Consider the following 27054-nt stretch of genomic DNA (forward strand, 5'->3'; position numbering starts at 1 on the left):
TTATTCCATCCCATGATCTTAAATCTTAACCACCATTTCAACTGAGGGTGTTCTCTCTCATTCTCTGGAAATGAGAAGACTACACTCGTTAGGTACGTAATGCAACTTGAGATCATCATCACATTCACATCAAGGATATCCTTAGTGCCAACATAGGTTTGATACTTGTACGGCGGATATAAATTAATCATGTAGGCAAGTTTCATGCTCTAGGGAACAGTAAAACTATTAACTAATACAGATAAAATACATACAAATAAATTACACAGATGATATAAAACTATATACATGTGTGTGTGCAGAGTGGAATATTTAGTTAAAGGGTGGTGGGGAATGGGGGGATGTGGTGGTGGTGGTGGGGTTGCAGGTTTTCACGAGGGATGAGAACGCATGGCATATGGGCATATGAGGCTCCCACATCCCCTCGTGCGCGCTATCTATCATGAATCATATATGGATCCTCATCCATGGCGGCTCTTTCCCCTACCTCTTAATACCTAATAGCTAGCTACCTCTTAATTATCATCATCAATAGCGTGCTGCCAAAACAGAAGAAGCTGTTAAATAAATAATTTCATTTCATTTTTCATATACATGTAGCTTACTAGTGGTAGTGCGATCGATTGGGGAGTTGTCTTGTCAGCCAAGCCCCAAGGGAGAGAGAGCAGAATATTATGTTATATGATGTGGGAGACAACCAAAAACATTTCAAGCTTAACAGTTGACATAACGTCTTTTTAGGGCCCTCGTGGGACCCCCACTCCCCTTTCCTCTCACTCTCGAGCACTCTCTCTTGAGTCTTGACTCTGTTGACCTCCCTTCCCTCTCTATATTTATATCTCTAACTTCATCCCTAACTCTCCACCACTTCTCTTCTTCTTAATTACTTCTCTTACTTTGTAACAACACCAGCTATCACTAATTTGCTAGCTTAGGTGAGATCGTATTTCAATGGCTGATGCAGTAGGTTCAGCCTCTGCGAAGAGAATGTGTTGTTCGGTGCCTGAGAGACTCCAACTGCATGGGGCCATGCTGGCCTTGCAGTTTGGCTATGCTGGTTTCCATGTGGTCTCTAGAGCTGCCCTCAACATGGGCATTAGCAAGCTTGTCTTCCCTGTTTACAGGAACATCATCGCTCTGCTTATGCTCCTTCCCTTTGCCTATTTTCTAGAGAAGTACGTATATATATATCCTCACTACTCATAACCTACGTACCTACCATTAATTAATTCTTCTCTAGCAATAGTTCTTATGAATTAACATGTTGTACTTCTTATTATTAATATCAGGAAGGACAGGCCTGCAATTACACTAAACTTTCTCGTTCAGTTCTTCCTCCTGGCGCTTATTGGGTATGACTGAAAAAAAGAGTTGCACATTAATTTGATGAAAATTCAAGACTTGTATATTGTGATAATTGATCACTTTTTATTTCAAACTAATTATGTATCTTTTTCCCCACAGAATAACAGCAAACCAAGGATTCTACTTGCTGGGGTTGGACAACACATCTCCAACCTTTGCTTCTGCCATCCAAAACTCCGTCCCAGCCATCACCTTCCTCATGGCAGCCGTACTCAGGTAAGCTTTAACGCAATTTCCCTCTTGCGTGTATGAACAATACAAGTTAATTAATGTTTCAATTCTTAATATGTTCTTAAGATTAACTAGTAAGTATGTCCCTATATAATTAAACATTGCAGGATTGAGCACGTGAGGCTAAACCGAAAAGACGGTATCGCAAAGGTGATCGGAACGATTTTCTGCGTAGCCGGAGCCTCCGTAATTACTCTGTACAAGGGTCCCACCATATACAGCCCAACTCCCCCACTGCAGATGATGAGATTGATGGGCAATGCTACCTCCATAGTATCATCATCATCATCCTCATCATCTTCATCAGCAATAATGTCAACGCTTGGTGATGCAAATGGCAAGAGCTGGACTCTGGGTTGCCTGTACCTGATCGGGCATTGCCTGTCGTGGTCCGGCTGGCTCGTCTTCCAAGCCCCAGTTCTGAAAAAGTACCCGGCTCGTCTCTCTGTGACCTCCTACACCTGCTTCTTTGGTCTCATACAGTTCATCGTAATCGCTGCCATTTTTGAGAGAGACGCTCAGGCTTGGATCTTTCACAACGGAGGAGAAGTCTTCAGCATCTTATACGCGGTCAGTAACTTATTAGATTAAAAATAAAAGTGTGACACATTAATTATTTCTTAAAATGACGAGCATGCCTCTGTTCTGCTGAGGTGGGAGCCAGTAAAAAAAATGAGAGAGTGGGTCAAATTAGGAACAGGTGTTATTCTTTGACTCGAGATTTAGGCAATAGTTTCCTGGTTAGTTAACAAAAAGCTTGCCAAAGTTAAAGTGTGTCAAAGTCAGCAGAAATAAAAGGAGGGGGCAATACTTGTTCATGTGCCAACAAGTGTCTAGGCTGGCTGGCTAATACTCAAGTATGCATTGCAAATGCAATAATGCAATAATGCAAGGTGGTGGTGGTGGGTATTGAAAGTGAAATATGAAACTCATTCTTTCTTTCTTTCTTCTTTTTTTTTTGTTTGTTTTGATTAATTAATATATTTGTGGTTAAATGAATTAATTATGAAATATGATGAAAATTGCAGGGAGTGGTTGCTTCAGGGATCGCATTCGCTGTACAGATATGGTGCATAGACAGAGGGGGCCCTGTCTTTGTTGCTGTATATCAACCTGTTCAGACCCTCGTTGTCGCTATAATGGCTTCCGTCGCTTTAGGCGAAGAATTCTACTTGGGCGGGTACTTGTACATACATACATACATACTTGGTCATAAGTATAAAGAAGACATTTTGGCCTCATCTTTGTTGTTGTGGAATTAAAATGTATATTTACATGTAGTAATTAATAATAACAAGGGTGATGTATATTTGACAGGATAATTGGGGCAGTGCTGATCATAGTGGGACTGTACCTAGTGCTGTGGGGTAAAAACGAAGAAAGAAAGTTTGGTCAAATAGCTCAAGCAAACAGCAGGGCTGGAATTCTGTCCACTCAGGAGCACGCAAACAACAGGAAAAGCCAAGCCAAGACGTCCCTCACTCAGCCACTCATCCCTCCATCAACCGAAAATGTTTGAGATCCCTATTTCCTAACTTTTGACGACAGCCTTGGCCCCTTGGCCTTCAAGATCAGAAGAAGAAGAAGAAAAAAGTACTGCTTTTTCAGTAATATATATCAGAAAGCTTTGTGTGTGTATGAAGGTGTTCCTTTTTTCGTTTTTCTTTAATTTTTTCACTTTTACTCAATCGCTTTCTTAGTAGGGGAGGGAGGAAAAATCAAAGAGAGAGAGAGAGATCTCATCAGGGGGGTGGATATCATGATGATCATTGTCAGCTATCAACTATGTGGGCCTCAGTGCCTCAAATCCCATATGCTTTATATGTTAATTTATGGTTTGATTTACGAAACATTATTGCCTACATTGTCTTTCTTACATTGTCAAGACTCGCTAATTCATGCACTTAATTACAATCCCAGCAAGGAAACATAGCACTAATTGACCCAACGTTTCACGTCTATATATAATCACAAGAAGAAAAATCCGACATTCGTTAGGGTAGGTAGGTGATCTAATTATTGTTTATGATTCTATTATGTTACTAGTGTGGTGACAAAATTGCTGGTAAGATTTAAGAATAATGCTAAATTTGACGTCCCAAATCATGTCACATGCCACGTCATAAATATTTAGTTAACTAATTTCATCCCTAAATAATTAAACTTATCATACAATTGTACCATTGTTGGCTATGATCATCATCATCTTGGAAACAAGCATCAGAATTTGAGACTTTTATCATCATCCTCCTCTTGGAAACAAGGATTTGATTTTCGAGACTTTTGAAATGAAGACCTGGCTCAATTTTGACTCCATGAAGATGACTGAAGATAGGGGAAATGAATGATGAGAAGAGAAGTGTGATGAATTCAACCACATAAACCGATTGAATGAAAGAGAAGGCTAAATTAGCTATTTATATATTTCAGTTTTGACTCCATTAGCTTTGTGTATATGTTGTGCATCATCATCAATATAGAATCTTTGTGTATTATAACTAAATTATAATCCAAGTTGAAATTGATTAATTAAATATTTATTATATGGCACGAGCTATATTATTTGAGACTTAAATTTGGTGCACAAATTTGATGTCCCTAACACTGCCCGAAGATTTAAATGTATAATTATCATATCCCAATATTACATCATTAAAGTGTTAAGTAAAAGGCTCCACAACAGTAACAAAATTACCTTTTCTCTGGAGAGCATGCATTTCTTTTATGATTTGTAAGATGCTTTTCCTTTTAATGATATGTGTGAATGGCATCCATTCTTTCCATTTTTCCCCCTTGACCATCCTGTGCTACTTTAATTTAGTCTTCAAAGAGATATTTTCGTCATCCACAAAAACAAGTAAAAGTTCAACTCAAATGAATCTTTATATTGAAAAAGGCATGACAAAAATAATTAATGAACAAATGCGCACACTTTGAAATTATATTAATTCATGAAATTAATTAAAGATTTCACTAATTGACACATCAACTGTCGTCCCCATCTCTCACACTGGTGCTTGAACCATGCCTACCTTTATAACGCTGAGCCACCCACAAATACACCAAGAAATTAACCCCATTGATGGCTGTCAATATCCAATAAAAGTAATCAAGCTTGCTCATGTTCAAGTCGTTCCTCAACCACCCTTGTTCTTCTCCACCAGTCGCACTGTCTATGATCTTAACAAGCGTAGTGCTTAACCAACTCCCCATCCCAATCTCACTCAAAAACATTGCACTGCTTATGCTTCTTGTCCCATCCGTGGCTTCATCATAGAAAAACTCCAACTGTCCCACGTACGTAAAAACCTCAGCGGTGCCGATGAGAAAGAACTGAGGAAGCAACCAAAACACACTCATCTTGCTCAACGGGTTTAAGTGGTCTCGGCGTTTCTTCTCAACCAAGGCAGCTGAGGCCAGGGCAAAGATTGAGACAAAGAGCCCGACTCCCATTCTTTGTAGCGATGTGAGGCCACGTGGGTGGCCCGTGCGTCTCCGGATGATCGGAACCATCCATTTTTCATAGATGGGGACGAGGATGAGGGCGTTGATTGCGGCGAATAGGGGGACGGAGCCTGCGGGGATTTCGAAGTTGGGGCCGAGGTGGCGGTTGGTTTTGTTGGCTTGGCTGACGAAGAAGGTGGAGAGTTGAGAGAATGAGATGGAGAGGGCTATGGTTGATGCCCATACGGGGAGGACTCTTATGAAGCATTTGAATTCTTCTACTTGGGTCACTGTGCATAGCATCCAACGACTCTTTGGGCTGCCCTCTGGGTCTGTCACCACCGCTGCTTTGTCCAAAAACCTTCACCAAAAGAAACACATTTATTTCAAGCTTTGGACAAAACAAAGAACTTCGTATAATATGCATATTGCTATATATAAACGAGGCAGATATGATTATCTATAGACTTACCTATATTGTGTAGTGTGAGGTAGCTTTCGGGCACCCAAGATATCAGACTGGTTGGTCTTAACCTCATACAGGTCAGCTTCACGAACCACCTCAACCCCATTAAAATGGTTCCTCACTGAGGCCACAGAAACCTGAATAAACCTAGTGAAAGGGCTGCCCATGGGCTTTTGATAACGATAATATGGAACACCAGCGGCTAAGATGGCAATGGAGCAGATCATGGCCACTGTTGGAATTCCAAAACCCCAAGTCCACCCTTTGATATCTTGTATGTAAACCAACACCGTAATTCCCAACAGCGCACCTATGTTTATGGCAAAGAAGAACCAGTTAAAGAAGGCGTATTTGGTTTGGACTTCTCTTGAATCAGCCTCGTCGAATTGATCAGCTCCGAAGGATGAGACGCACGGCTTGATGCCGCCGGTTCCGAGGGCTATGAGGCCGAGTGCGCCGTAGAGGAAGGCAGTTTGGCCGTCGGTTGCCTTGTTGCATGGCCGGGTCGTGCATGGCGGTGGACGTAGGCTGTCTATGGAGGCGGATAGTGTCAACAAGACCATTCCCTATATCATGTAATACGTATGCAAAGCAAAGTCATAAAAAACAAACAACATCATTCATATGGGCTTTGTCTGGACAAAAAGCAGTCCACTTCAGATATCCAAGAAGGCTTGTGAGACCAATGATCCAAAATCAAAGTGGTGTTACAAATGACAATACATACGAGGGCATAGACGCATGAGAAAATGATGATGGTTTTGAAGCGGCCCAAGTAAGCATCAGCTAAAAAAGCTCCAACAAGTGTGAGAACATAGGCAGCTCCAATCCAATCTGTGACATGGGTGGCTGCACTTGGTAGCGATTGCCGCATCTCAAACACCAAGTAAGCCACCATGTTCACCGCAACGGCAAAAAATGCCAGCCTCTCAGCTACCTCATTCACTGCATGCATTCCGTTAATCAGGCGACATAAAGATATGATACATACATACAATTAATGAACATAAATTTGCAATGTTATCATAGTACGTAATTACCTATGATAAATGGAGAGGCCTTCCATCCTCCAGTTTTTTTCTTGTCTGCAACTTTTCCATGGAAGTCCACACATCCATTGCTTACCAAACTAGTGGAAAGGCTCTCTTCCTACATGTTGATATCTCAGTTAGTTGGAGAAAAGAAAACTCTACTCATATGTTTCTCTTGCTAGCTAATTTGGCTTTGGATCAAGAATTGTGAATTACCTTCTCGATGACTTGGTCAAAATCTTCAAATTTTTCCATGGAGGGCTGAATGAAGGACTTGTCATATGGATCGCCTGCAGCTGATTTAGGTTGCTCCATTGAGACTATGCTATTTGCGAAAGGAGCTAGCTAGGAGATTTATTCAAGCTAACTACGTGCGGGAACCGATTTAAATAAGCTCGCTGCTGTCATTGCAAAAGAAGAGTTTGACCTACCTTCATGATTTGGACCTTCTTACAGTAAGTTTGTGCTGTTTTTAAGTGTTTGTCGGGAGCGGCACTGAAAAATTTAAAATTTAAAATATCTCCGAGTTGGGAGATTGAGCAAAGTGTTGCATAATAAGGCAAGTTGTTGGAGGAGGTTACAATGTTGCTATTGTGTACACAACCTGAAAGGTGACGAAAGGGGAGGGAGATGCAGGAATTAGTCTCACTGCCGCCTAAGCACTTGTTCAAGCGAAATGGACAAAGACTATATTAGATTGTGTCCATATGGAACATTACATAACAATAACACACTACTCTCCTCAATTCCCCAAACTTAAGATTGGAGCTCATCCCAAGAAGAGAGTGATGAAAAACCAAAGTGTAGGCACTGGCGGACCCATAAATTTTTTAGCTGAGGTGCAATATTGACCAAGTATGAAAAATGGTTTTTCGGAATAATAATTTTCTCAAGATAATTTTTGGCGGCTTTTAATCCTTATACATCAAATAAGAAAACTTGATTTTATGGGATTTTAGTATGAAGTATATATTGACTTAATGAGCCATCATTTTTAGCCTAAATCGTATTTTGCACTCAAACTGATTTTTCATATTTTGATTTGGTGGGAATTTGATTTTCTAGTATTTTTATTTGAATCCAAATGGGGAGTACTTCCTTATTTACATTCAAGCACATACAATGGTTTTTCCGGCGAGGGGAGGTGCAGCTGCACCTTCTTGCGCCTTAATAGGTCCGCCACTGTGCATAGGAAGGAACCAACCCAATTCCCCTAATCACCGAGTCCGAGTGTGTGAAGAAATTATATTGGGGGAAATTTATAAAACACAAATAAATTTCTTTCAACACAATTTTCATCAATATTCATGGAAGATAAAGATTTTATAGTAAATTTGGTTTTTTTTTTTTCACTTTACACTAGTTCTTACCTACAATATTGTAGCTAGTGTGAGTTTTTTTAGTAGCGAATCCATCATCTTATCTACCTAATTAAGCTTAAAATCCTGTTTACCCATAATTAGAGAACATGCGCATTCTATATATGGAATAATAGATAATATACCTAATACAAGTTTATAGGATATTATAATTTATCTATCTTTTTTTTGTAGGATACCTATCCCTTCGTGCATATATACAAGATATTATTATTATTATTATTATTTCTTTAGTATCAAGGTAGGTAAATCATTGTTCATTTTGAAGGAAACATAATCTCTAAAATTGAGAAAATAAATTCCATTCAATGTTAAAAAGAACCATAATTATTGATAGACTATAAATTATGGACTGTAAATTAGGAAACAAGCGTAACATTCGTTCAAAAAATCTTGAAGTGTATATGGCATAGATTTGCAATTTAGGTGTATATTATTAGGATAAATATTATCTTACATGGTAACATATTTTAAATTTGAATTTTTGTTGGAAGTAAAAAAATAGTTCAATTGCAGACATGGGCTTAGCCAAGTTGGCGCAGATGTGCTTTCCACTCTGCCCTTGAGTTCGAATCCCCCTCCCCGTATTTTAGTTTAGTATAAAGTAGATTATCGCTTACATAAAAATTAAATAATTTTTTGTCTACAATATAATAGTTGCATTACATGGACATTTCCCTTAAGAACCCAAGATTTTATTATAAAGTTTGAGACCATATGCCCAAAAGTTGAGATTTTTGGTTATAGAAATTTCATGTGATTTGGATATGCAAATGGCAGCCCAAAATCATGAGTTGCCTTAGCCTATGCCTAAAAACTTATGTGAAATGGTTAGCCACGGCCCATTTGATGGAAACCAACTAAACTCGCAAACAGCAATCATAGAGTCTAGAGAGGAGGTGCATATTCGATTCCAACAAGTGAATATGCCATGAATCATTATGTAATGTTGTGTTGGCAAAGAATTTTCTGATTGGAAGTACAAATGGCAGGCACGTGGTGCTTTTGACTGACGGTTGGCCACTCTGGCCTACGTGTCCACAACACCAGTCAATCAATCTGCAATTCGTACACTCACTCCTCCTCCTCCTTCTGACTTGAGTTACAGTGTTTCTGATTACAGTCGATTGCAACTTGCAATTGAGTAGGACAGGACTTCTGAGACACAGAGAGAGAGAGAGAGAGAGAGAGAGAGAGAGAGTGATATTATGAATTCTTGAGGTTAGAACTTAGAGCAGAGCAGCCATATATCCCTAGGGCATTTGCTGGTACTTGTATAAAATAAAAAGAGCAGATTGTAACGAAAAATGGGCATATAGTTTTTAATTTTGGGGCTGGAACAATGAGGAAGGTAACAGGGAGATTGAACAGTGCTGGGCTTGTGGGTATGTTACTGGTTGTCCTGGAGGTCTGTGAGGGTGGGATAACAAGTAGTTATGTTAGAAATGATGACTTGTCCCTTGATATGCCTTTAGACAGTGATGTGTTCCAAGTGCCTCCCGGATATAATGCCCCTCAGCAGGTGTTTCTGTAAACCATTCTTTTAAATACTGATTCAAAAACTCTTATGAATTGTTCAAGATTGCATGATTTGATTTCTGGGTTATGGTTTTTCTGATTTCTAAGTGTTATGATTTGTTCAAGGTTCATATAACACAAGGAGATCATGAGGGGAGGGGTGTGATTGTCTCTTGGGTCACTCCAGAGGAACCTGGTTCAAGTACAGTGCTTTACTGGGCAGAAAATAATACCAACCTCAAAAACCAAGCTCAAGGCACTCTTCTCACTTACCACTACTTCAATTACACTTCTGGTTACATTCATCACTGCACCATTCACAATTTGGAGGTAAGTAAAGGACCTGCCACTAGGCACTAGTCCCCCATATCATTCTTTAGTTTTTGAATTGGACTGAAGGTAGAGAGTTTTAAATTGAATCACCGCTGCAGTTTGACACCAAATACTACTATGAAGTCGGGATTGGTAATACCACGCGGCGGTTTTGGTTCACAACTCCTCCTGGCGTTGGTCCTGATGTTGCTTATACTTTTGGCCTCATAGGTATTTCAAATTTCATCCAAGTTTTCTTATTACTTCCATTTTTAGTTGAAAGGTTGCTCTCCCTGCAGGCTGTACGCTTTGATATATAATGCACCATTGTATTGCTACCAGATAAACACAATTTTATACAAAGCTGTTATGCTTGTGTTTTCTATCTTGTTCTCACTCTGGTGTGCATTTTGAGCAGGGGATCTTGGTCAAACTCACGATTCAAATCGAACACTTACCCATTATGAATTGAACCCAACAAAAGGGCAGACGGTATTGTTTGTTGGGGACCTCTCTTATGCAGATGATTATCCGTTTCATGACAATAACAGGTGGGATACATGGGGGAGGTTCACAGAGAGAAATGCTGCTTATCAACCCTGGATATGGACTGCAGGAAACCACGAAATCGATTTTGTTCCTGAACTTGTATGTTTCTTTTTCTTATTTGGTTCTTGAACTTATAATTTGAAAGAAAATGTGTAATTGCAATGTTATTGCAGGGTGAAAGCAAACCCTTCAAACCCTACACAAACCGGTATTTTGTTCCATACGAAGCTTCACATAGTACATCTCCTCTCTGGTACTCCATCAAGAGAGCTTCAGCATACATCATAGTCTTGTCCTCTTACTCAGCATATGGTATAAGAATGCTTGCTTCTCACTTCTATGTCATGTTTTTGTTTGTGAGTATAAATTGTACTTCAATTTTCAGGGAAATATACTCCTCAATACAAGTGGCTTGAAAAGGAGCTGCCAAAAGTGAACAGAACAGAGACACCATGGCTTATTGTTCTTATGCATTCTCCACTGTATAATAGTTATGCACATCACTATATGGAAGGAGAATCCATGAGAGTGATGTACGAGCAATGGTTTGTCAAGTACAAAGTAGACATTATCTTTGCTGGTCATGTTCATGCCTACGAACGATCCGTAAGTGCAGATTCTCCTTATTACAATGGCACGCAGTGTCTTCAAATGACTTGAAAAAAAAGAAAAAAAAGAATGGATTTCTCAATAGTGTAACTCTAAAATCAAATATGTTTGCATTGCAGGAGCGGATATCAAATATTGCATACAATATTGTGAATGGACTGTGCAGCCCTGTAAGTGACCAATCAGCCCCAGTTTACATAACCATTGGAGATGGAGGAAATCTAGAAGGATTGGTTACTGAGTAAGTATGAATGTTGCTAATGATATGATATTTGGCGGGAGCAGTCTTTTTTCCCTATTAATAAAAAGTTTCTGAAAATTGTACTGGTTTTCCTTTTGTCTGCAGAATGACCGAACCTCAGCCAAGCTACTCAGCTTTCCGGGAAGCTAGCTTTGGTCATGGGATTTTCGACATAAAAAACAGAAGTCATGCATTTTTTAGTTGGCATCGGAATCAAGATGGGTATGCAGTAGAAGCTGATTCTCTATGGTTGAAAAACAGATACTGGAAATCTCTGGAAGAGCAGCCCCTAGCCACAATATAATGTTATTTGATATGTAAAAGAGGTTTCATGTTATCATTATAGAATGAATGAAATGTTGCAAAGTTTGCTGTTGTCATTCTCATGCAATTCCAAAGATGAACCATTTTACTGCTCTGTTGTGTTTTATGTTGTCTGGCACCACTTCCTTCAAAGTAGGGTAAAGGATAATATTACGGCTCATCCATCAACTCCCCAATTGCAGTAAGAGCAGAAAAGTTTTGAGTCTTTGGTGATTGATGCCTTGCTTCAAAGCAGGCCACGACTTGAAACAGAGATAGAGATGAATTAATGTGACTTGTGTCTCAGCTCAGCTGTGATATGGATAAGTTCAAACTTAAAGCTTCAAGAGGAGAGGACAACCACCGCTGTGGCAAGGGAAATAAATCCTAATAATGAAGATCAGGAGACTTTGGAACTAAAAGTTGGAAGCAAACTAGGAAAGGAAACTTGGAATTCCAATAAGACGACGAACGGTGGTTGTCCAAAGTCTAAACTTAGGTGAGGAGGAGCTCTGTTAGCTCCAACGTCATGCCAAGGCTGGCGCAAGTCTCATTCAGACAACAAAAATATATCGAAAGAGAATTCATTCACATAATATATCACAATACCTCTACATTTGTATATTTGTATTTGTTCATAATCGTATCATACACAAGCTCGAGTGACCATTTATACCTGCAGATACATACAGCCCCTAAAATATTTATTTTTAAAAAAAAGAAGACAAAAGAAAAGAAGATAAAAACCATATTGATTTATGATATATACAGCACACTACAATGACCACGACAAGCGCAGAAAAACCCATGCGGCGCCGCTGCCCCTTAGATACACCACTCTCTCTCGCCCCCAATATTTATATTTGTGCTATATATATTTATATATACACACCCCTACCTCTTACAGTTTACGTACGTATATATATATATAGTGTGGATGGACATAAAAGTACTGAGGTTCTAATTTGTGCAACTTCGTTTCCTAGGACACGATCTTTAGCTCTGTAGCTTCACATTTACACGCACCATGGAGATGGCTGCAATGGTTCCCAACCACTTCCATCGACGAAGTTGCTGGAAAAAATGCCAAGATCTTCTATCACCGGAAAATCAAGGGACATGGCTGCCTCCGCCCATATCGAGTCATCGAACATTGGAAAGTTTCCACTTAGGTTGCCCCAGAAAATTCCAGAATCCATTCCTTCATTGCCACTCATATTCTCCTCCGCTTTCATCTTGCTGTGCTCTGCCTCTGGCTTAGGCTCAGGGTAAGTACCATGGGGCTGATGAGCTTTCACATTCGGATAATGACCACGAAGTACTGGAACTTCAACATCGTTGAGAGGAGCAGCATAATCGTTTGATAAACAGGCACTGGAAGTACCTGATGGATTCTGATGCAGAAGGGCTAGTTGGGCTGATGGGTTTGGCGTCTGTGGAAGCATGTGGGGGTTGGCAGAAGAAGGGACTTGATGGTGATGGTGATGGTGATATTGAGGGACTAATTGATCAGGCAAATTGAGCTTAGCCTCGGAACCGTAGAGTTTGCGAGCAGCAGCATCATAAGCCAAAGCAGCTTCATGGGAGGTGTCAAAAGTGCCAAGCCAGAGACGAGCACCTCGGTTGGGCTCACGGATTTCAGCCACCCATTTCCCCCAAGTCCTCTGCCTCACACCTTTGTAAGTGCACATGGCATTCTCAGGGCCTCCTTTCCCTCTCATGCACCCCTTTCTTGAACTGGCCTGTGCAGGCCTCTTCACTTGCTTTCTTTCCCCAACCTTAACGCTGGTCATCTCTGACTTCAACATTGTGGTTGATTGACAGTGACACACAACTCTGGGATTTGAAGAGGTAGGGATTCCGAGCTCTCTCTCTCTCTCTCTCTCTCTCTCTCTCTCTCTCTCTCTCTCTCTCTCTCTCTTTTCTTTTTCTTTTTCTTCTGTTTTTGCTTTTGGTGCGTGTGATAAGCCATATGTGAAAAGGGTGGCGGTATTTATATGACAAAGAAGGAAGGAAGGAGTTATGAGACATAACCTGAAACGTGGCTTTTGGCTGAATACTTGGCATGGCGAACAGGACATGTCGTGTCCACGGCCAGCCTCACTGTTTAACTCTCTTATACAACACTTGGCCTACCTCTTTGTTTGCTTACTAGCTCAGGTGGCAATCGGGCAGGAGCAAAATTCCAGTTTTGCTTTTTCATATATTAATATTTATATTTTTTATATATTTTTTTCGAAAGGATAAAAACTCTCCTGTTTTTCTGAGTTTTTTTTTTTCGGAGATGCACTATTATACTCAATATAGGAATCCAAATTTTTTTTTTTAAAAAAAAAACTTTATATAAAATGAACTTTAGAAACACACCAAAATTCCATTTACAACATAATAAAAAGACTTTTAATTTCTTTTAAATTAAAAAATTGCCATTGATTTTTTAAAACAAACTCAACCTCAAAACCTCATGAAAAAAAACCCAAAACACTCAATAGGGCATCAAAATAATTTAATAATCAAAATTAAATTCAATATAGTCAGATATCATTTTTTGTATTTTTTTTCCATTTGTTTATAGAAATTAAATTGTATCTATATTAATAACACTAAGAATGGGTATATGACTAAATATATATATATTTTTTATTTTTTGAAAAAATTCGAAAGGAAAATGTTTGGATTAAGTGTTAAGGAAGTGGAGACAGAGAAGGAGGGGGATTCGGACAATGGCTCATTTACTGTCGGAGGCGGTGTTCAAAGGGTTGGAGATAAGAACCTACGTTCTTTCCCAAAACCAGGGTACCGTTTTGCAGCACAGAGAGACGAACTGATACGTGGTATTTTACAAAATCCCATGTAAGCAGTGTGTGTCACAACTGATTGATTCAATGGATGAATCATATGAATTTGGATCCATGTAGGACCCGCCACTCTTACGAGTTTTCCGAAAAGGATAGAAGTTCAGACGCAGATCAGAATGAATCTTACGGACCGATTCGCATTTCCCACTGCTCCTGCTCTTGTCGTTATATTTGCAGTAAATAAATCATTGCGCACACAAGTTCCGCTTGTAGTTATCCGATCTTTACCAGATGCTAAAATCACAACGGCAGGGAAAATAAAAAATTAATTATCGTAATTGTGACAAAAAATAAGATCCTAGGATTCTTGGTACGAACCGTACCAACGAACCCTGACATGCTAAAACACAAAAACAGACAAAAGAATGTTAAGAATCCATCATTCTATATAGCATAAACCTACCAACAGGTTCTTGTTAAGAATAAAATTTCACTTAATCTACTAGAATCTCATTCATGAATTGAAAAACCCGGCAAGAAAGCTGAAGAAAATTTCATTCGTGACTTCGTTATAGTATATATGCTGCTGCTAGAATTTATCTATACATATTTGGCATATGTACAAGTTACAAATCAAAATTGTTCTAACCTGTCTAATCCAGAAAACCTCATGCATTATAATTTTGTAGGTGTTTCTGTTTCACACCGAAAACCTCATGTTCTCGCACTCAAATCCAATGCTTAATTTGCACCTCGGCACTTTCTCAGACCGGCCCTTATCTCCTTCAACATCTCGTCGACTCTGATGCCTTTCCTGCAAAAACCAACATAGTTGAAACTTTTATTTAAGGTGCTGCTCTTGTTACTTCATATATAGAACTACGCAGGAGTATAGTGAGGAATATACATTTTGTAGTAAATAATCTGTAAGAAAAATAAACAAGAACGCTAAAATGTAGTTCCAACTGAAAAGCTGTGTGATGCATAGTCAACATTGTGCAAAATAGTTCTCTACTTATGTTTTCGGTCACAGAAACAATTACCCATGAAGAATTTTTTAAAAATCCAGGAATTTGTTTTGTAAAACTTGAAAATTTAAACAGTTTTTATTGTGGAATCCAAAAATTCTATAAATATTTTACATGTAGGAGATTCATAAAAAACAAATTCTTCTCTCCCTCAAGGCTTTGACTGAAACCCAAAAGGATGGGGAGCCGTTTAGAAGGGTGTAGAGAAACCTGAATGAGGATATCGGCTACTATGCGGATAAGGATAACATAGCAAACAATCATGTTAACTTTATTTTACCTCCCAATGGAAGTTACTAATTCTTTACCCCAAAAAAAATTGGAATTACTAATAAAATCATTGATAATATGCCGTCATTAAAATAAAAAATTCCCAAATAAATAGCTTTCACTTTTTTTTTTTTTCTTCAATGAGAAGGGGAAGTCCTTTTCTTTAGTTTCAAAACATTAGCAAATGAGCATTTTTCGTGTGCACAGGGAAAAATATAGGAGGCTGTCAAATACCAATAACAAATAACACCGGTAGAGAAAAAGATAGCACTCGAAAAACAGAAAATAAAGTTTTAGGGATAGAACTTACAAAACACTGACTCCAACAATGGCGAGGGGTCGTGGATAGTCCTCAATATCTTTATCCTTCTTGTCTTTAGTAAGAACTCTTGGAGAACTCCCATCTGCATTCCCCCCTTCTGAGGACTGCTGTTGAGCTGCACCTGTACTGCTCTTTTCTGGCTCAGAAGATGGCCTATCAACACCAAGTTTCATTATTTCTTCCGTCAAAGATGGAAGCCTGTCTTTTGCCTGAAATGCGGAGATATATTTCAATCCAACATGAGATTTAGGAGATGACGTTATTTCACTGAACAAGATATTAGTGACCAGCAGAGAACAGAGATTGGAACCAGGATGCATTTTCCACACTAGAAAAGATTAAAAAACAAACGACACAAACCTCAGGAAGGTCAATTTTATTCAACACCACAATGTATGGTCGTTCAAGGTAATCAGGATTATACATTCGCAATTCCTGCAAATTTGAGGCCAGTAGTTAGCATCAGGTTAAATACCGATATGTGGAGGGAAGGGGAAAAAAGAAGGAAAAGTCGAGCACATGGTAAACACTCCCACTAATTCAAATCTTTTCCATATCAAAACAACAGAGGCTAACCAGTAATCACAAGGGGAAAAACTAACTACCATTAAAGAATCATCATTCATAGGGTAACGGCACAATAATGACATTTAACAAGAAGCAACTAGAATGACAGTTTGATACCAGTAATTACACACTAACTTATCAATCAAATACAGCACATGAATAATGGGACACATACTTCTTTGACGGTTCTGTAGTCATTTACAGGATTCTCGGCTGCGGCATCAACAACATGGACCAATAGCCGGGTCCTCCTCAGATGCCTCAAGAAATTGCGACCAAGACCCTGAAGGATGACCAGAGTTTGAATTAAAACAATTGGAGCTTTAGAATAAGTGAGTAAACAAGATAGAAACACATTACCTTCCCAAGATGAGCCCCTTCGATAAGACCAGGCAAATCTGCCAATGTTGCTTCAGAAGAATACATCTGTGGCCCTAAACTTGGGTCACCATCAAGGCGTCCAAGGTTTGGCATTAAGGTTGTGAAAGGATAATCCGCAATATCAGGTCTTGCAAGGGTAGTGGCTGACAAAAGGGTTGATTTTCCAGCATTTGGAAGGCCCTACAACAAAGGCAGGCACGTATTAGCAATCTAAAGACCATACTAATACCTTTACTAAGTAGCCTTGCTCTATAATTTCTTTATTCTCCACCCATGAAAGGCCAAATATAATCTATAACAAAAAAGAAAAACTTAACAAGGAATACGTGTTTACATTTACTCAACTAAAAATTTTAATGGAGTTAGCAGGGTTTTCCTCTTCGATTCTATTCCAAATTAACTTGATCAAAAGATTTATTACTCCATTTCATTGTACAAACAACAGGTGAGGTATTGTCTATCTTTTGGAAATCTAGGTACCAAAAGCGTCAGTTACCAACAGTTTCATTAACACATCACAATGTGATCATTGAACTTCTAAGAGCAGAACTTCAAAATAAAAAGGAACCCCAGGGAGAGAACAGGAAAACAATACTTACAACCAAACCAACATCAGCAACAACTCGCAGAATCAACTCTAGACTAACCTCCTCTCCTGGTTGACCAACAGCTAAAACCTGCAATCATCTGAAAATGGCTTACAAACTGTTTTAAAATAAGAAACACATATATGACTAAAATAGTCTGGTTATTGGATAAGATATTTTTTTCTACTGCTTGAACAGGCCCACAAAGAGAATGAGAGATAGAGAGGGAAGATGTTAGTCAAGAAAGGCAATCCACGAGTAATACTTGAGCAGCTTAATGTATAAACATCACATTTGCCTGAAATTTTCAATAAATTTGAGTGTGTACATGTCTCAATGGAGATATCTACCATACAATGCATATCAAAACACTATAATGTCTCAGTCGAGATATATTCACAACCACATTACCTTATCACTATCATCTCTCATCACATTTGTGGTCAAAGCCATCAACTTTTTCCTGCTATGCTCTGGCATTTCTACCAAGCTAATCTGCCACAAAATCCAAGAAAAATGTAAGCGTAAAAGGCAAATTGAAAATACTATTTACACAACAATTTACTGAATAAAGAATAATCTGTAATGCAGATTGGGACTATCTTCGCAATTGCCAAAAGTTCTGAGTCTCTGAAGAAAAATAAACAAACAAATGTTTATTTTTCCTGAAGTTTTCACTCCGTTTAAGGAGCATGTTGGCTCACCCCTCCTTGTCCACCCCTTGCTACAAGGACTTCATCACCTGGCCGTGCCAAATCAGCCAACAATGTCCCTCGTTTACGCTTCACTACTGTACCTAAGGTTAGCACAGGCGGATACAGAGATAAGGTTCATGGAAGATAAACAAAGTGATAAGATGAAACTATTTAAACAGAAAATCTCTCATGAAAATCCCAATTCTTTACATTCCCTGCAAAACAATGCACAAACCTGGAGGCACTGGAATACGCAAAGTTGGGGCAGAAAGTCCATCATGCAATTGTGCAGTCAAAACACCCATTGCAGCCACATTCCCACCGCGTTTTGCATTGTGCCTACTTTTCGTGTGAAATTCCAGTAACGAATCTTTACCCTCATCAGCATAGATCACAACATCACCTCCATGGCCACCCACAGGAAGAATAAGGGACCCACCAAAATCCCGTTTAAACAAGCTTTTTCTCCTCAGCTTCTCCTTCTCGTGTTTTCCTTGAGGCTTACTAGCTCTCTGGTTTGGCATGTTGAGGACTGCGCCATGGCCGCCATCTCCTGAGCGAACTGTGATGATGACCTGATCAAAGTACTTGTGAGGTTCCTTGATTAAAGTATTGGATTTTTGAGCGGGAGATTCTTTGGCTCTGGTACTAAGTCGGCAGCTTATTGCGTAGTATCTGATATTATTCAAATTTTGCGAGACCTGGCCACACCTATACGTAACAAACCATGGGAATTACGAGCAGGAACAAGCTGAAGAAAGGAGCGAGAGAGAGAGTGGAGAGATCTCAAAGAGTGTTCTATTTTCATATACTAGCGTAGTAAACTGAAAGCATAAGAACGTTTCTGCTGGTTGCATAAAATGCTGCATTTAATTTTGGAGAATTGGGGAAGAAGAAGATTTTTCAAAGTTTTCGTTGTATTTTTATTAGCAATATTCTAAATGTAAAGATGCCCTAATCTTTAGAAATTACCTTTCAGGTAATACGATGCCGTAGAACGAGGACTTGTGGCGGAAAAGATAGGAAGTTGATGGTGGCGGGGAGATGAGAGACACCATATCCGAATAGAGAGAAGCAGCAAGAGAGAGAGTCAGTGAGGAAGGCGAGCGAGACAAACAGTAACAGAGCAACAGACAAAGACGACAGGGATATTTTTGGCAAGTCTGGCGGGACTGACTTTCTAATTTAAGCCCATTTTCTTGGGGTCGGTGGTGATGTGCGTTATTTGAAAGCCCAAATCTTACTGAACCGAAAAAGTCCGCGTAAGTTTTAAGGCCGTGTCCATATCCACAACGGACTTAATTTCTTTTTTATTTAACATTTCACAAACCGACTTGATGTTTCTTCAAATATATTGGAGACTTTTTTCTTGACTAATTCAAATTGATTTTTCCAAACCAGGGGCTTTTTTTTCTTTCTTTTTTTCTTTTTAAAATACAAGTGATGGTCTAAATACAGGAATGTGAATTTTTCACAAACACACTATCAAGTGTCATTAGGGTTCGAGCCAGGACCTTTTCAATGAAGGTGATTCTCCTCACAGTCATAAGTGTTGGGTCTTCTAATTTTAATATAATTTTCCTATTTTTATGGTAAAATAAGAAAATAAAAATTATCCTCACCAAGTAGACTCATATTAACTGGGATAGAATTGCATCATGTGGATTAACTTGGGATCAATTTGAAGCCAAAATCAACACTAGTTGACCCAAGGAAGAGCTAACTGGATATAAAACGTGTGAAAGAAACTTTACAACAGTGTCTGATCAAAATCTGACATTATACTTTATAGATAGATTACACGAGTTTGAAGTCTCAAAATAAGCACAATAACATATGCAAGCCTTGCATCAGATCAACTTCAAAAACCCAAACCTAGAGAAAACCAATTGGCGCAGAGCTAGTACCCCCTTTGATGACTACTTTCTATACAAGAAATAATGTATTACACCAACTCCACATGTGGCATACAAGATCGAGCACCAAACTTGCCAAACTGCAAGATATGAGAACAGCCAGTGATACTCCAAGAGTTTCATCCATTAGCTTCTAATAAAATCCTTCAAAGAAAATGGTGGAGGCCCATTCTGCAAAACCAAACCAACATCGAGTGAGGAAGTAACACAATCTTGCTATGCACTACACAATTCACCTGTCACACACACACACACACGCTAAATGAACTGTAATGAATGAATCTAATAGGGCACATGCTTATCCTAAATAATCTATCTCACTACCACTAAATGAACTGTAATGAATGAATCTAATAGGGCACATGCCTATCCTGAATAATCTCTCTCCTTTTATCTTTCTGCACAACAGTAGGCCTTATAGTTGAGGAATCTCTTAACCTGTTACTAAGGAAAAGATACCAAGATGTAATTATTCAATCAATACTTATAGATGTGTAAGCTTATTCCAATCACCCTCTTTTCATAACAATAAAATCTCAAATTCCCTTCACTTTTGCAATGTGATATGCAGGTTACGAAAGAGAGCATACCCCTTTAACAAGGATAAAGTTATTTTATAAAGCTACAAAAAATTGAAATTCTGCAAAGCTAACCGAGGTCAGATGGTTAAAATTGGCTTCATTTTTCTCAACAACTGCAGCCTCAAGAATCAAGCAGAAAAATAAAGATTAACTAACTGCATATTACCTTGGCATTTTCTTCACTTATGCTTTGTCTAACTACTGTTGTCTGTTGTATTAGCCTTTCCATTGCAGTATAATTGGGCAGGTTTGAATGTGCTGACAATTACCATGAAACACAATTAAAAAACAGTACATTATTGATTGTTTTAAATGCCAAGTTTACAATCCAGGGAAATAAGCATATGAAATTTGCAATGAACAGATATCTCTACAGCAGCATTGAAACACATATGGCACACAGAAGCATGAAGGAATTTGAGTAACATACCAAGAACTGCTCGGTTCAAACTATCTGCAACTTGCTGCCGATAGTCCAAGCTAAGCAAATGAAACATAGGGGACTTCTCTGGTTCTTCATAGGCAAGCAATGCCATAAAGTCCTACAGAAATACCAAAGTTCAGTCTCATAGTGACATACATACACACATACAAAATGTGCATATATTTATATAAGGAATACTTGAGAGAGTTGCAGCATACCTCAAGCTTTGAGACATATTTTTCCACCTTGCCAAAGGGGGTCAACTGGTTCTGGGCAAATTCCAAAGCTTCTGTGCTGCCAAATAAATAAAGAATTAAAAAGCAAGAAAGGCATAATACAAGCTTTCTAGATGTATCCCTGTAATTTTGCCCACCATTTCTTAGAGCAAACAAGTTCAACAAAGTGAAGGCTCAGAAGGTCAAAATGCAATTCTTTATTTTTCCCCAGTAAGTCAGGTGCCAGCTGTTCCGTCAGTTCAATCGCCTTGAGAGCATTCCCCTCCACTGCACAATGAAAGATTCCTGCGGACAAAGCATACAATTAGCATCATCATCAACCAAACACTCCAATATTCATCTCCAACAACAATATGCGAGCAAACTTGTCATTGCTTTGCGGCAAACCTACTTTTTCTTTTCTCCATATCCTCAAGACAGTCAGCAGGCTGCTTCATCCCCGTAGAAGCAACAAATGACTCCACACTTTCTTTATAGCAATTATGCACAAGGTATGATAGAACAATATTGTGGACGTCATTGTCATTGATAGCCTGTCAATTACAACAACAACAAAAACCCAAAATCGCCATAATAAATACAAAAGCTATGCACAATGGAAAACTAAATTAATAGAATCAACCAACGAATATTTTCAGATAGAATTCTCTTCTTCATCCATTCAAGTGCCCCAATAGGCATATGCAATAAGCCCTAATATGGTATGGATGAGTCAATGCCCAAAATCAATGCAATTGAACAGTAATTAGGTGTAAATTGTATAATCTTCGTGCTTGGGAGTGAAATAAGATTATGGAAATTGCAATAATTTGATAAACGCAAAAACAAAAAACGAAAAATAGAAACTCACAACGTGATTATAGTGACGAGGATCGACGTCCATGATTCGCCGCCTTTGGTAGAGTGAGAGGTTGAGGAAGAGAGGGAGGGAGGGGTTTGGCTTCGTGCTCAAAGCAGGGGGTTTCGTTTCGGAAACGATGAACGATGCTTTTATGTATCGGGTGGCATTCAGAATCCGAGTGTGTTCGAGACACTTGAGAGTGATTGCATCTCTATCTGTAGTGTCTCGAACTCTAAACCGCTACTCTCTTAGGTTATTGCACACGTGCCTTCAAGGGAAAAATATCACTGCATATGTTATAATACGACGATGCATATTAATTATAAGGCTTATTATCACAAAACATCCCCGACGTTTGCGAAATTATCACATTGCATCTCTAACGTTTTTTTGTATCATTAATGATCCCTAACGTTAATACAAGTACTCTTAAATAGTCCCTCTGTCAAAAAAACCGTTAAATCCAAGGGTATAATCGTCAAATCAATTCAAAATTATAATTTTTTTTCCTTCCCTTCTCTCTTTCTTTTCTTCTTCTTTCTTCTTTCTCTCCGCCTGGCCCCGCTCACTCTTCTTCTTTCTTTCTTTTTTCCTTCCCTTCTCTCTCTCTCTCTCTCTCTCTCTCTCTCTCTCTCTTTTTGTCTCCTCTAGCCACCCCAACCACCAAAGCCACCACCGTGGGATCTTATATCCCCGCCCCTCTCTCTACTCTGTCTGCAACTCTCTCCATGCCCCCTCCCACAGCCCACCAACCCATCCACTCTAGCCACCCAAACTACCACCTCGACCTCCATAACCACCACCGTGGGATCTTATAACCCTGCCCCTCTATGTACTTTCTCTGCAACTCTCTCCCTGCCCCATTCCACAGCCCACCAACCCAGCACTCTAGCCACCCAAATCACCACCCCGAGAGAAGGAAAGAGGAAGAAAAAAGAGAAAAAATAAAATAAAATAGAGAAAGAAGGAAAGAAGAAAGAAAAAAAAAGGGAGAGAATGAAGAAACAGCGAAGGAAAAGAAGAAGAAAAGAGGAGGAAAGAGAGGAGAAACAGAGAGAGAGAGAGAGAGAGAGAGAGAGAGAGAGAAGGGAAGGAAAAAAAATTATAATTTTGGATTGATATGATGATTATGCCCCTAGATTTAACGGTTTTTTTGACAGAGGGACTATTTAAGGAGAAATTTTTAAATGTTCCAGGTACACCACGTGTCTGGTGTACCATCCAATAAACATAGAACATGTGAAATTATTATCCAACTTACTGCATTTCTTTTTATGACATGTGGCGGACTGCATTGGACATATTCCATATGTCTTCCGTCTATTGGATGGTACACCAACCACGTGGTGTACCGGGAACACTAAAAAATTACTCTTATTTAAGAGTACCTGTATTAACGTTAGGAACCATTAATGATACAAAAAAACGTTAGGGATGCAATGTGTTAATTTCGCAAACGTCAGGGACGTTTTGTGATAATAAGCCTAATTATAAATAAATGAATGCAGTAGTGGATATATAGACAAATAGAAGCCCATCTTACTAATCCAACTATATTTCTATTTTTCGAGTCGAAAAGTCTAACTAGTGGCTCATTTGAGACTGCTTCTCTAAGAAACACTTCTACCAAAAACGTTTTTATTATAAAGACGTTGAAATTTTCATAAGAAATTGAAGTGCTTCTTGGAAAAGCACTTGGGAGTGCTTCCTGAAGAAGCACATAACAGGTGCTTTTCCAGAAAGCACTTCTAAATTTTTCTGCCAAACTCTGTTAAAAGCGCTTTTGGTTGTCAGAAAATACTTTTAACTGTTCTAGAAGCACTCCCAAACGGTGTCACTAGTAAAACCGTAAAAGAAATGGGAAAAACAACCTTACTTCCACCATACAATGTCCAATTTTAACTGGTCAGACCCTTCAAGAAATTTCGTCCAATCAGACAGATCCATATGGTCCTCCATATTTCTAGCTACCCAATACAACGAAGAACCCCTAAAAATCCCAGACCAGCAGCCTCTTACAGAAATGAACCCCTCGTCGCTTTCTGTCTTTCTTCTAACTCTTTTCCTTGTCTCCCATACTTGCCTCTCTTCGTCTTCTTCACAAACAACTTCTGAACTCTTTGAAGTTTGGTGCAAACAGTATGGCAAGTCATATTCTTCAGCACAAGAAAAGCTCTACAGGCTCAGTGTGTTTGAGGGAAATCTTGCCTTTGTTACCCAACACAACGATTTGGGCAATTCTTCTTATACCCTTTCTCTCAATGACTTTTCTGATCTCACTCACCATGAGTTCAAGTCCTCTCGTTTAGGCTTCTCACCCACCTTTCTCAGTCTTAAGCGTAAATCAGATAGGAAACCCAGCGTAGTTCGTGATCTTCCTACTTCATTAGATTGGAGGAAGAAAGGGGCAGTCACCAATGTGAAAGATCAAGGGAGTTGTGGTATGTTGGTCTTTGTTCTGATATCGAAATTGTTTAATCTTTCTCAGTCTTTATTTGTATTCTAGTAAATTATTAGCTTTAATATATGTAGTAGGAATTTTGTTGCAGGCATCATCAATAGTTTTGGTTTTTCTTTTTTTTCTTTACTTGTTTCTTGGTGATTTAAGTTTTGCTGAATTTTGGTTTGGCAATGAGATGGGGTTTTGCCTGAGAGCCTTTTACAGTTTTTGCTGAATCATTGGCTCGTTCGTTGAACAACTCATTTCAGCTATGTTAGCACCAAAGAAATGAGAAATTAAGGCAAATTCGTGAGCACTGGAGTAAACTTTGATTGCCTTCTTTGATCTACCGTGGCTTGGCTGATTGCATCAAGTCATTTGAAATTTCTTTACTGTAAGAAGTATATTGGAAATTGGAATGAACCTTGCCATGCAATCTTTAATCTTGTACCATGTTCATGTGTTTGTGCATTCTTAATGGAGGGGTTTGCTGGTGTGATTATGGAGTTAAATATGTTTGCATCAATTCATCCATTCTGATAAAATAGGGTCGTTTCATTCGATTTTTTCACGTTATGGTTTGCTTGCTTTGGCATCTGCTAAACTCTTGATGCTCATAATCAGTTGGCTCAGTTAGCTAACATGCAAAACGTTAGACGATGAAAATATGTATCAGTTTCTTGTAAATGTCTTCTTGAGTCATTGCACTCATGTTATATTAGGAGGCAATAGTTGAATTTAGTCTCTTGATGCCAAATATGAGAGTAATTCTTGTTGTTATAGGTGCTTGTTGGGCCTTCTCAACTACTGGTGCCATCGAAGGTATCAACAAGATTGTCACAGGATCGCTCATCAGCCTCTCTGAACAAGAGTTGGTTGATTGTGATAGAGTTTATCCAAACAACGGCTGCAACGGAGGACTTATGAACGATGCATTTCGATTTGTCATAGATAACAATGGGATTGACACTGAGGAAGATTACCCATATAAAGGTTGGGATGACACCTGCATTAAGAAAAAGGTATTTACTTATTTCTCTTCCCCCGGCCTCCATCCCCTTTTCTCAATCCCAACCCATCCTTGGGTTGGATTGAAGAGATGTTTTCTATAGTACCGGGTTTGGATTGAATTCCAATCGTTGTTTGAACCTATGTGTTTCTATGAGACTATTGATGCTCTGTTTTCTTACATTGCTCTAATATAAGTTTGCATTGTCAGCTAAAGAGGAATGCTGTGACCATAGATGATTATACTGATGTGCCCTCAAATGATGAGGAACAGCTACTACAAGCAGTGGCAAGTCAACCAGTGAGTGTAGGTATATCAGGCAGTGACATGGCATTTCAGCTGTACTCAAAGGTTTGCCTCGATTGTCAACAACAGTAGCATTAGATTGAATTAGTTGCGTTTGATTAATATCTTTACTTGTGTTATAGGGGATTTTCAATGGCCCGTGCTCGACTTCTTTGGATCATGCTGTGTTAATCGTAGGTTATGGTTCCGAAAATGGAGTGGACTATTGGATTGTAAAGAATTCATGGGGGACAAATTGGGGGATGAATGGCTACATGCACATGATGCGTGATCATAGCAATCCCAAAGGGGTCTGTGGCATCAACACGTTGGCTTCATATCCAATAAAGACAGGGGAAAACCCTCCTCTTCCCCCGCCTTCTCCTCCGCCAGGGCCGACTCGGTGCGATATCTTTACACACTGTGCAACAGGGGAAACCTGCTGTTGTGCTAAGAGGGTAGTGGGAATATGCTTTTCTTGGAGATGCTGTGAGTTGGACTCTGCTGTTTGTTGCAAGGATCAGCGTCACTGTTGTCCCCGTGATTATCCCATCTGTGATACAGAAAGGACGCTGTGCCTCCAGGTTTGTATCAAATACGAATCTTTCTTTATCAAACATAAGAATAGTAGAATGCTGAAAACTAAGTCACTGTCGTTGCGTGTTAAGTCACTCCACCACATATCAAACCAATAGTTTTAGTCCCTAGGTTTTTTCTTGGCACAAAGCATCTTGTACACACTTTGTTACTTACTACTAGTTATGTTATTTGCTTTTGATATCATTGAATTTTTGAGAAATTACTTTTGTATTCAGTTATAATCTGAATTTGATTATTTTCAATGTTGCAGAGTAATGTGCAGCTATCAACGCAGTCGCATGCTGCTACTGGGAATTTAACATCGAAAGCGCTTGAGAGTAGAGGCAGCCTGGGGTGGGGCTCCATGATTCGGGGTTGGATCCTATGAAAGTAAAGTTCTCTATAGTGGTAATGATGCTGAGCCATATTTCTTTGCGAGAGGATAAGATTCTGTATATAACTTAAATGCGTCCTGTTGCACTCACAAATACCCATTCATTTGATTATGTAATATCTTCACAATACATACTGATTTTAGCAACAACAATGGACTGTGTGATCAATCCTTGCCATTTCGTCAAATTAAATCAGATGGAAATCCTTCAGTTCTGCTGGGTTTTCTGAGTTCCTAATTGCTGATGAGATGA

At 39.1% G+C, this 27054-nt stretch overlaps 7 protein-coding genes across 7 annotated transcripts; 3 read left to right on the plus strand and 4 right to left on the minus strand.

Moving 5' to 3' along the window:
- The first annotated feature begins 858 nt into the window (after window positions 1–858).
- Window positions 859–3446, plus strand: WAT1 (Walls Are Thin 1). The gene is made up of 6 exons (XM_021975876.2): window positions 859–1175; window positions 1290–1352; window positions 1465–1581; window positions 1704–2166; window positions 2625–2776; window positions 2914–3446. The coding sequence occupies exons 1-6, from the start codon at window positions 952–954 to the stop codon at window positions 3113–3115; spliced, it is 1221 nt and encodes a 406-aa protein (XP_021831568.1). The 5' UTR covers window positions 859–951; the 3' UTR covers window positions 3116–3446.
- A 1061-nt stretch (window positions 3447–4507) lies between these two features.
- On the minus strand, window positions 4508–6895 carry LOC110771535 (protein NRT1/ PTR FAMILY 8.2-like). The gene is made up of 5 exons (XM_088247460.1): window positions 6754–6895; window positions 6547–6655; window positions 6234–6451; window positions 5513–6072; window positions 4508–5401 (listed from the first exon to the last, which is right to left on the minus strand). The coding sequence occupies exons 1-5, from the start codon at window positions 6850–6852 to the stop codon at window positions 4582–4584; spliced, it is 1806 nt and encodes a 601-aa protein (XP_088103586.1). The 5' UTR covers window positions 6853–6895; the 3' UTR covers window positions 4508–4581.
- Window positions 6896–8936: 2041 nt separating this feature from the next.
- LOC110771558 (purple acid phosphatase 2) lies at window positions 8937–11563 on the plus strand. The gene is made up of 8 exons (XM_021975875.2): window positions 8937–9438; window positions 9561–9764; window positions 9866–9977; window positions 10165–10394; window positions 10469–10607; window positions 10681–10901; window positions 11024–11145; window positions 11251–11563. Exons 1-8 carry the CDS (start codon window positions 9259–9261, stop codon window positions 11447–11449), a joined length of 1407 nt encoding a protein of 468 aa, XP_021831567.2. The 5' UTR covers window positions 8937–9258; the 3' UTR covers window positions 11450–11563.
- A 619-nt stretch (window positions 11564–12182) lies between these two features.
- On the minus strand, window positions 12183–14643 carry LOC110771578 (uncharacterized). Its single transcript, XM_021975902.2, has one exon. The coding sequence runs from the start codon at window positions 13527–13529 to the stop codon at window positions 12465–12467; it is 1065 nt and encodes a 354-aa protein (XP_021831594.2). The 5' UTR covers window positions 13530–14643; the 3' UTR covers window positions 12183–12464.
- A 139-nt stretch (window positions 14644–14782) lies between these two features.
- On the minus strand, window positions 14783–19263 carry LOC110771591 (putative GTP-binding protein OBGC2). Its single transcript, XM_021975922.2, has 10 exons — window positions 19069–19263; window positions 18332–18807; window positions 18106–18197; window positions 17813–17896; window positions 17414–17491; window positions 16794–16994; window positions 16609–16716; window positions 16227–16301; window positions 15855–16075; window positions 14783–15060 (listed from the first exon to the last, which is right to left on the minus strand). The coding sequence occupies exons 1-10, from the start codon at window positions 19152–19154 to the stop codon at window positions 14988–14990; spliced, it is 1494 nt and encodes a 497-aa protein (XP_021831614.1). The 5' UTR covers window positions 19155–19263; the 3' UTR covers window positions 14783–14987.
- Window positions 19264–19859: 596 nt separating this feature from the next.
- On the minus strand, window positions 19860–22374 carry LOC110771566 (LisH and RanBPM domains containing protein). Its single transcript, XM_021975888.2, has 7 exons — window positions 22104–22374; window positions 21645–21786; window positions 21391–21538; window positions 21236–21311; window positions 21024–21135; window positions 20760–20851; window positions 19860–20183 (listed from the first exon to the last, which is right to left on the minus strand). The coding sequence occupies exons 1-7, from the start codon at window positions 22134–22136 to the stop codon at window positions 20139–20141; spliced, it is 648 nt and encodes a 215-aa protein (XP_021831580.1). The 5' UTR covers window positions 22137–22374; the 3' UTR covers window positions 19860–20138.
- A 1660-nt stretch (window positions 22375–24034) lies between these two features.
- XBCP3 (xylem bark cysteine peptidase 3) lies at window positions 24035–26994 on the plus strand. Its single transcript, XM_021975869.2, has 5 exons — window positions 24035–24535; window positions 25318–25556; window positions 25754–25894; window positions 25972–26412; window positions 26679–26994. Exons 1-5 carry the CDS (start codon window positions 24118–24120, stop codon window positions 26793–26795), a joined length of 1356 nt encoding a protein of 451 aa, XP_021831561.2. The 5' UTR covers window positions 24035–24117; the 3' UTR covers window positions 26796–26994.
- The last annotated feature ends 60 nt before the right edge of the window (window positions 26995–27054 follow it).

Source organism: Prunus avium, chromosome 1 (assembly GCF_965620075.1).
Source record: "Prunus avium chromosome 1, drPruAviu1.hap1.1, whole genome shotgun sequence".
Taxonomy (NCBI): domain Eukaryota; kingdom Viridiplantae; phylum Streptophyta; class Magnoliopsida; order Rosales; family Rosaceae; genus Prunus; species Prunus avium.